This window comes from Bacillus rossius, chromosome 18 (assembly GCF_032445375.1).
Source record: "Bacillus rossius redtenbacheri isolate Brsri chromosome 18, Brsri_v3, whole genome shotgun sequence".
Lineage (NCBI taxonomy): Eukaryota > Metazoa > Arthropoda > Insecta > Phasmatodea > Bacillidae > Bacillus > Bacillus rossius.
The window spans coordinates 6,832,577-6,850,041 of NC_086345.1; the positions used below are offsets into that span (position 1 = coordinate 6,832,577).

The 17,465-nt window shown below is 38.0% G+C and overlaps 1 protein-coding gene and 1 long non-coding RNA gene across 3 annotated transcripts in view; one reads left to right on the forward strand and one right to left on the reverse strand.

Moving 5' to 3' along the window:
* The window catches only part of LOC134541157 (uncharacterized), a 123,828-nt gene extending 119,199 nt beyond the window's left edge, over positions 1–4,629 (reverse strand). For both annotated transcript variants that reach the window (XM_063384382.1, XM_063384381.1), the window contains exon 1: positions 4,472–4,629. In XM_063384382.1, coding sequence (XP_063240452.1) covers positions 4,472–4,494 — 23 coding nt within the window. In that variant the 5' untranslated portion in view covers positions 4,495–4,629. The remainder of the gene's footprint in view (positions 1–4,471) is intronic.
* Positions 4,630–13,667: 9,038 nt separating this feature from the next.
* LOC134541417 (uncharacterized) lies at positions 13,668–17,146 on the forward strand. Its single transcript, XR_010076629.1, has 2 exons — positions 13,668–14,148; positions 14,793–17,146. It is a non-coding gene; the product is annotated as an uncharacterized LOC134541417 (long non-coding RNA).
* The last annotated feature ends 319 nt before the right edge of the window (positions 17,147–17,465 follow it).

The following is a 17,465-nucleotide window of genomic DNA, read 5'->3' on the forward strand; positions in this document are numbered from 1 at the left end:
TGATGTTTTGTATAAAGTTTGTTTTCTTGAATTATTATTTTCGGATGGTAAACAAGGTAATTTTTGAATAACTCTAGAAAACCTCTAGTTTAGATAGAAGTACTTGTCACTGTTCTACCAGCAGTAAGCCTGAATATTGTTTGGATCATATATCATTTGGATGTGGTTAATGTGATATTTTCATTATAAGAATTTTATTATGCTTAAAAAATAATATACACTGTTATTACCTTATAACATACAGCAGTCTTGCTTAACGTGAAGCAACGGGACACAGTCTATTTTTAGCCTGTGACTCGAGTCTGGCATTCATGCCGTATGTCCTACCTTCTCCCTTCATGCCCTACTTCACTTCCTCCACAACCAACTCACTGTATATGGATCAGTTTATCATGTGTTACATGGTTGAAAATTAAACAAGTATGGCAACAAAAACTAAGAAAGCTGTTGTATTGATGGATCAAAAACTTGAGGCGATCAGAAGACTAGACAAAGAGACAATGTAGAATAGCTGACTACTTAGGACTGGGGAAAAAAAACCAATCAGAAATAGAAAAATGGTGTGAATCAAAGGGCGCAATCAAAGAAAGAATATCTCGAGTACACTTGTAAACTGTAATTCATTTCTGGAGTACAGCGCTCATTTAAGTTGATGTTGGTGAAGGGACTGACTTTGAAAGACACTTGTCGATCAAAGTTAATTATCTCCCCAATACTGTAGCACACTCAAACCAGGACTCGGTTGCCAATCCAACGAATCCTACGGCTTTGTGTGCATTACTCGGCTAGTCAAGTAAACTGAGAATGAACTAAAAGCACTTGCTTTCTGAGGGCAGTTGTACAACCATTTGAACATCATTACATCTTCAAAAAAAAAAAAATTGTAAATATTTTGGTTTTGGTTTACAACTAGACTTTAAAGCAAGCTGCTCAACAGAAAAAATAACAATAACATTAGGTCATGCACATAAGATTTGACCACCATGTTTTTGAAACCACTTATTCACAATAGTGCATAGGACAGTTGTGAGCACATCTTATTTCTGTCGGACGCATGGCACAGCAACCAATGAGAGTAGAGTAGAAAACCATTTTGGCAGGACTAGAGAATTGTTTATGTTCATAAATCATATTGGGGTAAGAATATGTCCAGATATTACAATGCTTTGGGGTAATTCTTAATCTAGAAATTTAATTAAATCTATTACTTAAAAGCCACTAGAAAAATTTGTAAATAAAAAAATGTCAAAGGTTAACTAAAAATTTTATATAAACTTTATTTATTGGTATGTTTAAAAACTGTGCTAAAAAATTGCTGGTAATATTTCACAGAAATAATCATATGTTAGTTAATATAGTTACTAACATAGTCAGATGACAGATACATTGGTTTAAATTAACAGTAACATTCCAATTGTGAACTGCTTTCGCACAGGTTGTGTGCACAGCCGTGCGTACGGGCTGCTATTCACTCGCTTGGTTTTTTTTTTTATTAGTAACCCAGCCTACAGGCCGGTCCACACGCAACGTTTTCAGCAACGATTTACCTGCGCAGGTCACATCGTTGTTGACAAGACGTAGCATGTAGACAGAACAGGGTGGCCACTCTTTTGGGATCATAAAATTCCTGGTTTTTTCCAGGTTTTTTCAAAGGTGGTTTTTATCAATATTTGCATACAATTTGCATTTTTGTTTCACAAAGCACACAATATGATGTTTTATTGGCGTTAAACAATAGACAACTTAACTATAGGCTTAAAAATTAAATTGATGAACTTGCTTAAAACAAAACCTACCACCAACAAAAAAATTTATAATCTCACGTCACCAAAATTATTTGACACCAAATGCACGTGTTTTGCCCCTCTTGCGTGGCTGGCTAATGCTGTTCTTCCCATGCTACCGATATTGATTTTAACATTACACAAATTGCAAATGGCATTTGTTCTGCACTTTGGATCTTTCTCCACCCATTCAAACTCTTCCGTATATTTGTCATTGTATGTGGTGACCGAACTTGTTGACATTTTGATAGTCTGCGCAAATTACATTTTAGATTAAAAAATTCAAAACAACGTCCCGCACAACTAAACTTTTAAAAAAAAACTCGAGAAAAGTATCCGCGATACAGTGACGCAACAACATGAGTGCAAAGTAAAAAAAATATATACATACAAAACTAGTGCTACCAACATGCCGTGCGAGAAATTACTACCACCCTACAACAACATTTTCAGCCAAAATGCTGTTGCTTTTGAATACAGAAACATAATAAGTATGGAAGTCTGAATTGTTAACGGTTTCTTACGTACTACAAAAGTTTTTAAATGCAATATGAACAAATTAACTTTCACAAAATATAGCACACGAGCATACTGCCGTGCTTTGACGGGTGGTGAACGTGCTCATTTAACAGCCGTATGTATTGTGATCGTTACTTCATAAAAAAAATTCTCGGTTCTAATAAAAATTCCTGGTTGATTCCAGGTATTCCTGGTTTTTTTTTAAGAAATCCTGGCTATTTCCCGTATTTCCCGGTTGGCTGGCCACCCTGCAGAAAAACTGAGCAGTTTTGTGAACTGCGCGGAGACGGAACATGGAGAAGGAAAACTGTGGCCAAGAGCATTTATGTCCGCGCAGTTTAGTCGACCTGCACAGACTTGTAGCGTGTGGACACTTCCTCAATCTTCTCCGTACACGGGGGCTCAGTTCTCCCTCGGTATTTGTGCCGGAACAGTGTAATCTGTTCAACGATGACCGATTTGTGACAGTGTTCACGTGAATTTCTAACAGAGTTCATTGGTCTGTACAAGTCCTTTCCATGTTTGTGGCGGGTCAAATCAAAACAATATAGCGATAGGGACAAAAAAAATTCAAGCGTATGAAACACTTGTGCAAAAATACAAAGAGGTTGACATCGCGGCTAACAGAGATAAAATCACAAAATAAACTGGATAATATGTAGTGTACGGATTGGCGTCAAATTTTTTTTTACAAATCTGAAATAACTTTTGTTATATGCTCTTTTATGTCCTCTTTTCATTACAGCCTGCGGAGATAAGAAATTCCAATTACTTTTGGAGATATCGCCGTTCTTATTTTGCAATACAAGACCTGTGTAATCATTCGACCGCAGCATTTTATATTTTGCTGTGTGCGCGTGAATGCCTAAATAACAGAAATTTTCCATTAGGTAAGGTTAGATACATTATAAATACTTCAAAATAAACGTAAATTAAAAATAATATCAATCAATTTTACTTGTATAGTTTTAAGTATTTATAATGTAACTGACCTGACCTAACAAAACGGGACAAAGGTAGATTAGGTCAGGTCAGCTACATTATAAATACTTTGAAACTGAACGGACATTAAAAATAATAAAATTAATTTTAATGGTTGTTTAGTTTTAAATTATTTATAATGTAGCTGACCTAACAAACCGGGACAAAGGATGAACAGTAGGAACTCACGAAATTTTATTTTTACATGATGTAGTTCACATGGGAGACCTAAGATGCACATAAAGTTCTGCCATTCCCGATTAAACCCGAACAATTCACCTTCAGCCAACTTCGGGATGTTTTATTTTTGCGCAGGAAAAATGAATTCAAATATTAAAAGTGGTCGGTTAGGTTAGCTACATAAAAACACTTTAAAACACTATGGACGGTTAGTTAGGTAAGTATAGCTAAATTAAAATAAACAGAGAAATATAAATATTAATAAATAAACCCTATGTTGGCCGAAGGTGAATTGTTCGGGTGTAAACGGGAATGGCAGAACGTTATGTACATCTTAGGTTTCCCCGTTCGGGAACATCGCAAAAAAAAAAAATCATACTTGTAAACAAGCAACAATGTAAAGCCGCACGTGCGCACAGGATAAAAATTAAAAATTTTGATATCTCAAAGTATTTGGAATTTATCTCCGCCGGGTTTAATGAAACGAGGAAGTTAAAGAGAAAAGAATAAGGGTACTTTCGGAATTTTAAATTTTCTTTTAACAAATATCACCCAAATAATAAAATTAAAAAATTCGATATCTCCTAAAGTATTTGGAATTTCTTATCTCCGCAGGCTGTAATGAAAATAGGACGTAAAAGAGCATGTAATGAAAGTTATTTCAGATTTTTAAAAAAGTTTTTTGACGCTAATCCGTGCACTACATATTTACCTCAAAACTGTATACAAAACGTTGCGTGTGGACCGGCCTTAATAAAAGTGAACTATCACAAATAACCACCCCTAAGTTTTTGGCAAATTAGAACAAGCAGTGGTTTTGCTTACGTTTAACAGGTACTATATAATGACAAAATAATATCAAAAACGACATTGGATTTAAAAATCATTATATATAGGAAATTTCTTCAAATTACCGACACCGTAAATTTCAAGCACTAAAACCCAACTATGGCCATCCACGAACACACATTCTTAACTGCAAATTAAACATTAAATTGAACAAATACCTTCTTCGGTCAGATCTGCCCATTATAGGATTTTCTCAAATGTAAAAATTACTACGTCGTTGGGTATCAACCCACAACTTCTTTACTTAAATTTTATATGTATAATTCGTCCTAACACACGCCGATACACATCACCAAAATCTGCAATGGCGACAAAGAACGTTTGGGAAATGGAGACCAGAGAATTGGAATTTTAAAAAAAATGTTTATATTATATTAATTTGGGAAGTAAAAAATTCACAAATTAAAAATTACTTTGTTTAATATTAAATAATGACTTTTATTATCATAAATATATTAAAATATTTTAATAATTCAAAGAACTATTTTTTTTCATGTGGAATGCTACACAAAAAGTTGAAAATGTTTTTATGGACATGCTCCAGCTTAAGCCAATAATCACTAATAGTACTGTCAAAGTATTTAGAAAAAATTATTTCGAGCGTTTTAGTATTTCCTTTAAATAAACACATATTGACTTTATTATTCATATGACAATATTGTTGATTTTTAATAAAATAGCTTAGAACACGGTAAACTTTTGGAATTGATTAAAATATAAGACAAAAAATGTTTTTAATCACAAACATTCAGTTCTATATATTTTAACGTCGTCCGACCGAAGGCCACCCTAAAGCCCAACCTGCAACCGCCAGTATCCAATCCCGCTAACGGAAATAACCCCTAGCCATGGCCCACCCGAGTCAGCCGAGCACCACGGAGCAAAGGTAGAATTAAAGCCCAAGCCTTAATCAACCAGACACCACGATTCCGGTACATTGAAAATTCAAAGTAGATTAATGACAACACCACTTTTAATTATAAACCCCCGTTGCAAAGGAAGTGCGACGTAGAAGTGCCCGGGTCACTCACGTGTGGATTCTTATTAACACATTCGTGAGTGCTCCCCTTGCGGCCTTTAGCCTAATTTAAATAAAGTTGACGCCGACCGCCAATGCTCCTCTATGTCGCATAGACTGCTATGCCTCATCAACGTCTCCTAGAAGCGTGTGCACCGAACGCGCCCGTGCGCGCAGCTAAGTGTAGTGCGTGCGTCGAGGCGATCGCCGTGCAACGAGTGCTGCGCCGGCGGAAGGATCGGGCCGGGTGTGGCATATCCTTCCGCCGCACTACAACAAATTGTTATAATTATGTTTTTCCACAGGATTTTATTAAACATTATTTTTCATTAATTAATAATTCAGTCTTTGCAAAACCATGTTTCACCGTGCGATTTGTCCCGAACCTGGCCGGTTCAGTTTCCTGCGAAATTCACACGTTTCCGCGGGAGGGCTGGCGGGGGAGGGGGGTCGCGCGCGGCGACACAGGTAGTGTCCTTCGAGAGCTCAACCAGGCCGGCAGCCTGCGCGCAACGCGGAACCTTCAACCTTTGCATTCACCGACATGTAGTTTTCCATAGTGTAATTTCTTTTCAACCTTTTGTACAGTTCCGCGGTCGGCCTAAATTTACCATGAGGTACTTAACTTAATTCAATCAGTGCTCCGAGATGAGTGTTTTACGTCATACGTAAGTACTGTGGGGAGAGTATGTGTTTTTACGTCGGCGCTTCACGCCCAACCTAGCCTACAGGCTACTTAGTTTTGGCCCGCACGGGGCAGCCAGCAGGCGACACGTGCCATCCAACTTAATAACGATTCAGTCCCTGGGACACGCGTAGACACCACGTAGAGTCGCCGGAGACACGGGCCTACGTGTTGCTAGCCCAGTTTATCAAGTGTAATGTGTTAGTGGAATAGTTGTTCGCCTAAGTGTAATTCGTCATGTCAGGGCTTATGTATCACCGTCGTACGGCAGTGCGCCACCAAACTTAATAACGATTCAGTCCCTGGGACACACCTAGTCACCACGTAGAGTCGCCGGAGACACGGGCCTACGTGTTGCTAGCCCAGTTTATCCAGAGCTAGGTATTAGTGTAGTGTATTGTGCTTCAAAATATCGTGTGCCATGTCAGTGTCTTTTGTAACTTTCGCGTCACGTATACAAGTCTGCCCCTCACGCGCATAAGAATCGTGAGCCGCCACTGAGGAAGTGAGCTGCGCGTGTGACTAGTCGCGTCGGGCAAACCGTTACGGCCAGAACGGGCAGCACCATGTATTGGGCTGTGCTGTATTAAATTCACCAACTATCTGAAGAGGTTTTGTGTTATTATTCAGGCGTCCCGAGTGGCCTCAACAGCTCGGGGGGCCCTACTGCGTTGACCCCTACCTCTAGCCACAAGGCCGAACCTTCCCTGAGAACACGAACCTAACAAAATCACGTCTATATAATCGGAGGTAGCGGGGACGGCGTCAAAGTAGTGTGTGACTTAATTAAAACAGCCCCAAATATTCATGTATCATTCGCCACTGGAGTAGTCAACAAGCGACGAACAGTCTCATGTGTGACTCACATTATTTAAACATAATTAATATAAACTATTAAATCCAATTTCCAAAATGTATCTATGTATTAGGGTAATTGTTAATTTTTAATGTGTGAATTTAAAGCCACTTTCAATCTTTTTTTAATATAATATTTTACGAATAACGGAACATTAGAAACTCTGGCGCGACAGGATATTGAGCCCTCCCCTCGTGCCAAGGTCAGACGCCAGTGCCAAGTGACTCGCGGACCGGGACGAACGTGCGTCCCACGGGAAGCCTTCAACCATTGTCTACACTGATTTCATTCTGGAAATTATAGTTTCGCTCCAAAACCTTTTTTAATTAACTCCCCGTGTGCGCCCGGTCCTTTTACGGTGTAGGGCGTTACGGTGTAAAGCATTACGAGGGGCAGTGCAAAATATGGCGCGGGCCGACTCCGCTATAACAGACATTTGGTTAATTGTCGAAGTGCACAAACACCGGCCACATCTAGTTAAAGTCTTTTAACTAATTTCATAGAGAGGCGCGGTCCACAGGTGGGCCCGAGCGTCGCCGTTCGAAATATACGGGATTGGCCGACCCCAATCGAACTCTTCCCCTCAACCTCGACTGGCATGAGGGCTTAACCTTAGTGACGGCATGTCAGAGCGCCCAGTATAAACATAGTGTAATTTGTGTAGGGAAAATATTGTACTGTAACTACAAGTGTAAATGCCAACGTTAATTAAAAGTCCACTCCGCACACTCCGTGCGCGACGTGTATACGACATTGCAAACCAGACTCGTGTATGTTATTTGTGAACCTCCCCAATCCAGTTAGAGATCAGTGTGCTATGCTGTGTAGGGCCAGTATGGCATCAGTTTTCATCAGGGACCCCTAACACCACGACCACCGCCGCAGTTCCAAGGGGGCCACGCAAGAGCATACGTACCCACCGACCCACCTCGTGGTGACGTCGTACCGACCACGGCCTTTAAGCCCGTGCTCCGCACCGCCAGTACCGTATCCCGTTTTCGGAGCGCTCCCCTCGCCCAGCCAGATTGAGTTAGGCGAGCGCCTCGGGCGTGACCCCAATATACATAATGAAATTTAAAGGTACGGAACCCCGGAGGCTCGAACCCATTATTCAATTAAGGGAAAAGCCATTAGTACGAAATTACTAATTACCTGACATATAATAAGTGCGTCGTAGCCACTCCGGGCGAGTACACCACGCACGGAGCAGACAACAAACCTTATTAACATTCACCGCGGCCACTGGCCTTAATTAAAATGCCCGTGGCTATGATCAAGTCAGAATAGGAGAAATCCCTCTAAAACAATTCACAGTGGGACAATATGTTAGTAAATTTACAGTCGCCAACTTGATGTCACAATTTAAATAATTAAATACATTAAAACCATTGTTAAGCCTTAAGCACCCAATTATCAGGTGCTACATTTTAATTGGGCACCTGGAACATGTTTTAACTGGTAATAGAGTATATTCAACTAATATAAGTTTTTTGACGCCGACTCACAAAGAAGAGAAAGTTTCTCTTCCTTGCGAGGCGGCCATGTTCGGCAGTCTCCAACCACTCCGCGCCGGGAACAGACGTGTGTCCGTGGGCAGCATCCAAGTTTTCTTTCTTTGATTATTTTATTCTGTACTAAATCTTTAAATGTAAAACCTCTTATTAATTCATCGCTGCCCACGTCGACTCGGCGCGTATTTTACGGAACCGGGCCTATCCCGACCGTTTTCATCGTGATACCGCGCTGCGGATCGTATCACTCACGTAAGTGTTTCGCCGAACTTAGGAGCCCGCTCATCGACCCCCCCCCCCCCCCCCCCAGCGGCAGTTAACTTTCGGCGCTGGCCGTCTCCAGCGAGCATCGACCCACGTCCCGCGAGACTGCCGCGGTAACCATTGCCACGTAGTGTTGTGTTTAGTGTTGGTGAGAATTTTTGTAGCGGGACTGAACCGCGGAGCGGACTTGTAGAGTGTACCGTGTACCCACATGGACCCCCGGTGAAACTCCCAAATTAAATGTATTCTCGCCAACTCGTATATCATTTTCCGTAATTCCCCGTCCTCCACACGGCCGAGCGGCCTTCACAGTCAAGGTAGAACCATTCAGGTTACATTCAAGCCGTGTACCTGGCGGGGCACGCGGGGGCAGAGGACCCACGACCCCACACCAACGGCCTAGCAGCCCGCTAGCCTGGCGCCCCTCCGGACAACAAGAGCATCGCGACGCCCGTAGCGCTTGTCAGGTACCCCCCGGACCTTTCACAGAGGTCGGGTGACGACAAAGGTTAACCACCGAGTTAGCCTGGCGCCCTCCCGAACACGTTTTCATGTAAAAAAAAAACAGCCTTCACGCTAGGAACTACGCCAGATCTCGAAAACGAGAACCAGGGCGACAGCAATTTCTAACAAATAATAATGTAATGAAATTATGAACAGGCTATTTTATAACTGCAATCCTTCTACAGTTCTGTTTTTTTATTTATTTGAAAAAAAAAATATGTAAAAAAAGTTGAGTTAATTAAATTACATAAGCGAGTGCACAGCAGTCAACGCAAACGATTCTGCACACTATTTGAGCAAACTTGGTTCACAATTTGTTCGAAGTCAACTTTCAGGCAGTTGAAAAACAGAGCGGACGTTGCTCAGTTGTTGTTGACGTTCTGTTTGTCCGATAACAGCTCTCGAAGAGCGATTTCCTAAAGAGGAGGAGTGTATACTGTTCGACCCTTATTACCACTGAACCAATGACTGCATTGGACGAAAAATTAGGTAGCAGGAAGCTGGCAGTTGTGACTAGTAGTACTTTAATTACTCTATGACTAGTTGGTCAACGTGTTTGGGCCTGTGGATACATCTCTACTAGGTACGTTTCTCGTACACGCATGAAACAAACAACTAATAAAATGGTAACACAGCCAAGAATCTACAGATAGCCTAGTGCCTCGATATCAACTGGCCATGACAATGGTGCACTGGACTGCAAGCAAAACTCTGTGTCATTTATTCCACGTGTATGGAGCAGAAGTGAGGCCAAGTACCAACTCACTTAAAAAAAATTTGACGGCGTGTCTGTTTCTAGATATGCTAAAAATAAAGACATAATATATACTATCTGTACCATCTGTTTATCCCTGTTTAAGGTATTAAAAACTAAAACTAACAATACATTAAATTTGAATGATAGTGGAAATGTTGCTGGTGAGCAGGTCAAGCCAGTGAGGCATGTGACATGCAGTACAGACTAAACTGGGACACAGGCTTTGATTAAGGACCACGGATGTATAATGTGCAATTCACCTTAAAATTTATTTAGTTTTGGCAATGAAATATATTTACTGAATTCAACATTAGCTGGTAGAATGTTTCGCCAACAAGAAGTGATTAACATCCTGTTAATAAAAATTTCCAACTTAAAAATTATATTAGATGATGATACGTAAAGCAAAATATTAAATAAATAATACTTAGGGAATATAAAAACATTTACATGTACATATTTATGTACATTTTTTTCGCATCAATTTAAAATAATTTAAATAATAGGATACAATATTTTAAAGTATTTGCTACCATCCTATTAAAATACAACAGGTCCCTTTAAAATATCACCTGTGGCCTATTTCATAAAACTACAAGTCTACAAATTACAAGTAACTTTGCTAGTAACTTGTAAAAACTTTGTTAATGTTGTTTCATAAAGCTACAAGTAAATACTTGTAGTTACAAGTGAAATGCTACAAGTTACAAGTTAATTTTACAAGTAAATAAATGTTTTTGTTTCATAAACAAACTTGTAGCTTGCAAGCATTTGTAACTTGTGAGAAATTGCTACTAGTGTCGATACATAGGTAGAATATTGCGTAAGTCCAATTATATTAGTTGTTAATCATTTATAAGTCTATGCTTGTGTATAGAATGATATTATAACATCTTAGAATACAATGGATATTATTATATTTACCGATTCTGATGAACATGATATATAGATATTGAGGTTATGAGGCGACCACGCAATTTTAGAGAGAGAGTGAAAATGGTACTTGGCACAATATTTGAGTACCTATAACAAAAGTTTCCGCATGAGTGCTGTTAAACTGGAGGAGCTAGTACCTACAAGATATAGGTCATCTATTGGATTACCCTACACGAATAAATATATCGTTATTTGCGAGGCAAAAAATAATTGTCTCTCGACATTGGTTGGGAAATGGCGGACAGTACCATGCAGTTGGAGATATGCATGGTATTTCCAAAGCAACAGTACACAGATGTATCAAAACATTTGTGGGGCACAACTCCTAGTGACTGAGCAAACGTCATTACATCAGTCCAAGCTAACTGCTTATCCTTTTTCGTCAGTTTGTCCGAAAATGCTCCAAACAAAATGTTTTTATATTCATTAATTTTTTTGAGCACACGTATTTTGTCGTGCATCTGCATTTGCCGTGAAATCATTTTTATTAGCATACACTTCACAACTATAACCTACAAATGAGTTACGTAATAAAAACACGAACAATAAACAGCTGACTCGTAAACTTGTAGGTATGTGTTACAAGTGCACCAACTTCTACAAGTCAAGCAACTTTATTTGTGAAACACTTCAGATTCACACTTGTAAGAAATTCCCTTGTAACTTGTAACTAGTAACTTGTAGACTTGTAGTTTTATGAAATAGGCCACTGGTCTCAATGGCCAATACAACTAATTTCTGCAATGGAAGTAAAATTAATTAATTAAACTTCTCTGCCCATCTCATATGGTGGTAAAACATTGCAGACTTGTCCAGTCGACCACTGGGTTGTGAGGGAAAATGTGCCTGAAGTCAGCTTGATGTCGTCACGACTATGGCCTCTAAGCTCGTGCTCAGCACTTTAGTACCCGGTCCCATTTGCGGAGCGCACCCCCAGCCCAGCGGGAATGAGTCTTGCGAGTGCCTCGGGCCTGACCTCAATAGACTCAAAGAAACTTAATGGCAGGAAACCCCGCAGGCTCAACCCATAAAACAATAACTGGACGAGACACTAGGACATAATTATTAATGCATAGGCATTAAACATGTCGTCGCCTGGTCGACTAGCCTCTGAATGATAGTATTTCGCAAGCTACTCAGTTGCGTAGAAAAAGGTATTTGTTGATGACTATAGTTACCAGTCGTGAAGAATCAGAGAGACAAAACTTGAAGGCTCCCCACGATACGCGCACGTCCGCTCCGGGCCGCGAGCTGATCAGAACTGCCGCAAGGGTCGGCATGCGGAGGGGGGGACACTTCCTCCGTACGCCAAGGTTACGCCGCTCGTCTGATCTGGGCGGAGACTAGGCGAGGGGTGCGTTCTGCCAGCAGGAGCTAGTACTTCGGGTTAAGGCTGGGCTAATGGCCTTCGGTCGGTACGACGTCAACGTATTGTACCATGTAACATGTGAATAAATTCAGTTATGTTCAAGTATTTTCCCTTTAATCATTACGGCATCCTGGGTGGCCTAAACAGCTCGGGGAGTCCTTTGTCGACGCGTCTCTGCCTGCAGCCACGAGGCAAATAACCTCGCCCTCGTGTTAAAAGTCTAAATTTCCACAGATGAAATCATTAATTCAGTAATCAGGCAGCGGGGACGGCATCAACTTAATGAGGAGCGCACAATGGTTGACAGTATCAAAGACCTTGGATAGATCGAGAAGAACCTGGTGTTTTGGAATGTGGTGATACTAGAGGTGATAGGTTAACAACGCAGACCAAATTATGCTGCTCCGAAAGCCCCTGCCGTATACCAAACTGAAATGATGGAAGAGGGCCGCGAGCTGTGAGATGATGTTTTAACTATCGCAGTATTATCATTTCAGCCACTTTTGAAAGAACTGAAAGGAAACTGATGGAGCGGTAGCCAGATGGCAAGTAAGCAGGAGCATGCAGCTTTGGTATAGACGTGATGATAGCAGCCCGCCACTGGGTGGGAAACTTCTAATTTTTGGAAAACTAAAATACTTTATTTCATTTCCTCTCGGTCTTTTATTCTTATTCGGGCAAACATATACAGTATAATTTGTCATTTTTAATTTTAAAATACGTTAATTTCCGTTAAATAACATAATAATAAACCAGCACCAATATCATCAGGAGAAACAGAGGGCTGTATCGAGGAAGGAGGGATCATGAGTGGAAGATTCAGAGAGAATGGAGACGGACAGAGAGAGGAAGACAGGTATTCCTTGTGAGGACGGGGCGAGAGTGGAACGAACTTGAGGGGAGGACACTGGATCTGGGAGGAGGGAAGGACTTACGAAGGAGGCTCCAGAGGGGGGAGGAGTGATGGTAGTTGGGGGGTGGGAACTCCTTGCCACCGGGCGGAAGCCCAATTGCAGGTGTAAATTGTTATTATTATTATTATTATTAACTCCAACGTGTTATGTGCGCAGAACGGAAAAATAATATCCGTACATTTGGTGTGGATATATATTACTTTGGCCATGATATATAAGTAAAATATTTTTAAAGCCTAAATATACAACTGAATTTCACTCTACTTTTTTCATAAGTGATGGCAATTGTAAATATTAAATGATAAATGATAGTTATACTTTGAAACCTATATTTTCCATTTTAGTTTTAGCCTTTTCTGCGGGTGTGTGAAGTGATTGAAAAATTTACGATAATAGTAAATGTTTCTCAATAATGTTGGGTCCTCTACTTGTGATCTCTTCAAGGTTGCAGCTTGTCAAGCGCGGGTATCAAAGTCGAAAACAAACACGTCGTTTCATACAGGGGGTGGCAACTCTAAAATAGGCCATTATGTACCCAGATACTATTTTTAATCTGCACAACAGATAGCGCTAGTAGATTGACCTAGTTCTTTTGTAAATTCATAGGTAGCGTTAGTGTTCATAATCAAATGTCAATTGAATGTTTATAAGAAACTAAATTTATGCAATAAATACTAATAATGCAATAAATATAGTGTAATATTAATTTATTTTGATTTCAAAAACAGTTGATTTGTAAAAATTGTTTTTTTTTTTGCAGTAATATTCGTTTACAGATTGATTTGAGCATTATAGTCGCTCTTTTTTTTTTTCGGTTTGTAGTAGATTTTGGTCGAGTGAAAGATGGATTTTACAATGGAGTTTGATTTATCATTTTGAATTATTTTCCTATATGATTGTGAATTAAGAAGCCGATGAAGATGCCTGTGAATACACATCAATGTTTTGTGTCTTCGTGCAGGAACAGTATTACTGTTAATCCTGATGTGACAACATTCAGATTTCCATGAAGCCGAAGCAAGTGAGTACTGATGTTTATATTAAAAAAATTACAATAAGTGGTTTAACATGTTAAGGGTTAGGCATTTATGTTAAGGCTTATTATACAGGATTTATAGAGCGATATTATCGAGACCTGAATTTGCGCACATAATAATTTTGTAATTACGTAGTATAATCATTTATGTATTTTTAATAACCCACACACACACATATATATACACATACATATATATATATACATACACACACACACATATGTATACACATATATATACATATACCCATTTGGGGATAGTATGGGCTTAGTAAAATTACCATAAATCAGTAATTTAAATGTAATGATTTGTGATATGAACCCTAAAAATCGTTTTGTGTTACTGAATTTATATTATTTATACAATATGTGATTCAATGAAAATTAATATATCGTAATTAAGAGAAACCCACCAAATTTATTACACTCTACAGCACTTTAATAATAAAACATTACCTCTGAAATATATACGTTCATTGAGTGGTAATGCTAAACTAAATACACATAATTAAATACATGTATGTTTATACCTTATATTTATAGTATGCTACATGCTAGCTAATAATCTGGAAATACTGATTTAAGTATGTACTAGCTCACACTATAAAATTTTTTTGTTTTGTTTCCAGGTTATTGAAGTGGATTGCTGCAATTGGCTATGACCTTGATGCCAGTAATGCTGAAACATTTAAAACTAAATATGTATGTTCCGAACATTTTGATATTGGAGCTTTCACTACATGTGACTGCATCAAATTGAATCGTGGTGCTGCTACAACATATTTTAATTCTGTGGACAGTGAAGTATGGATCTATTGTTATAATTTATTATGTCTAGAATGCTGCCAAATATAGGTGAAATGTTTATGTTACATAACATAACTTGTAAGATCTACTTGTGCAGATATATATTTTCACCTGCCTCTAAGGTCCTTTGTTATTCACAGGTAGCATTTACATGTGATGAAGCAGTATTTAACATTATTGGTCAACATGCAGTCCATCATTACAACCTTTGTACAGGCGCATACAAACATATATGTGTGGGGTATTTCACACTTTTTATTTGATGTTAAAGATTGGTATGGTGACCGGGATACTTTTTTTTATTAAACCTCCTACACAGTTCTCTACTGTTTCCCTTATCTGTTGCCTTAACATTTTTTTCCGATCAGTCCAATTCCTTGAATCACATTGCAAAAAAAGTCACAATACATGGGATTGGGCCACTCTCTTCAAAGAATTGTAATTCGAGTTTAAACATAGCAAGGCTGACCATAAATTGTAGAGGAAAATTTAAAATGTTGATCTTCAACATATTTATAACCTATGCTCATGTGATGTATATACAGCTAGTTAGAAAGTAAGTTGTAGTATAGTATGCAATTGAACCTTCAATAAGTTCTACATCCACACTTAAAAACTTATTTTACTTGATGTTTTATGTTCAATAACTATTCAGTATAAAGGTTTTTTTTTACATTATAAACTACAAAAGTATTCCGATTTGTAAATGTAATGAAATTCCACTGAGCCCTCTACCTTTTTTTTAACTACCATTTCTGCCGTGTGGCCTTTTTTTTCTTACTTTTGTGTTCATTATAAGTTACAACCACTCATTTGATTTATTGTGTTAAATTAAATGATATTTAAAATTGGATGTCACTTCATAAGAACATTCAGGATTACCTGTATTCACAGCGCACAATTATACAAAAGTTTTTTATGTATGTAAAAGTGTTTTACGTAAGCCAGTGGACACATACATGTATTGAGTAACATGAGAAAATTGAAATATCTAAAATAAAATTAAAAGGTTACAAGCTTTTATATACATGCAGCTCCCAAAAAAGTCTGCATACTAAAAAATAACACATGCTTTTAAATGAATTCTTACCATCTTATAAACTAGTAGTATTTTGTTATTTGATTTCAAATGAATTGTTTTTGGTTAATTTATTTGACTGAAGGGATTAAATATCATTTGTAGAATAAAGTGTGAAAAGTAGTATTGATCAATTTAACTGTAAGTACTAAATATGTGTTACATTTCTTGTAAGTTAAAATTGTTCAGGTATTATAAATTAGCTGAAAAAAGCAAACTCATGACTAGAATAAATTGTACTGTTAGGTATGTTTCGAAGAAAGACTACCTGTTGCAGTCGTTACCATGTGTATGTACCACATTTTTATTGTCATTATAACTGCCATAATTTTGTACAAATAAATCACTTAATACATAAAATATGGTTATGGAAATTCTCAGTTGAGTTTGTTAATGGATATAGGCCAACAAAAGGGGTATAAATGGGGAAGATTTTTTGAAAAACATTTAAATCACTTCAACTCCCATAACATGAAACATATCACATCTGTTTGAACATATTATAACTTAAAGGAGTATTACCAAAAATTTTGTCTACATACTTGAATATGACCAGCCATAACTGTTAAGGGGTGGGAAAAAACAAGGGTTTGAGGACAAAAAACTCCTAACTATCTTAGTAGGCACACCATAGAATCTGTTCAAATTTGTTGTCAATTTTAAAAAATTTTATAACCACCTGATAACCACCAAGGGTGCTGTGGGTAAAATAATGAGGGGTTAATGGACAAACAAATATTCTTAATTACTCTATTAAGTTAACTATAAAATCTATAACAATTATTGCAATTCTTCTAAAACTTGTATAAAACTTTGATCTGAAACAATTTTTTTAGGATTAACCAGTGCTGCAAGAAGTTGAAAATACCAGTGGGTGGAAATTTAAAAAAATAATAATAAAACTTCTGTACAGTGTACACTATCGCATCCATTCTTATTTATTTAAAACTTTCTAAATATCTTTTGAAACTTTAATGTAACCAAACATTACTGCAATGAGTGAAAATAATATATTCAGAGACAAAAAATGATAACTTTAATTATTGCACTTGCTCTCTGTATGCTGACTGCATTGCTAAAATGCACATAGACCTCCAATTAAATTAATAAAATAAAGTATTCTGCAAAATGTTGATAGCGAAACAATTAAAATTGTGCCAATCTCACCTGTGTACATGAAAATCTATATTATGCTTCAAATAGGCTATTTTATAAACCAGAAAATGAAATTACCTATTTAGGACTTTCCATTACCCTTAGCATTCCTTTACTGCATCTTATTTTTTTGTTCAGTTATAATTAAATTTTGGTATCTTCTTGTTATACGTGGGTAATTGTTCCTTATCACGTACTCAAGTTTAAGCCTTGATCCTGTATGATTGATCCTGTGGTACATGATGCTTGCTGTCTTAATTTA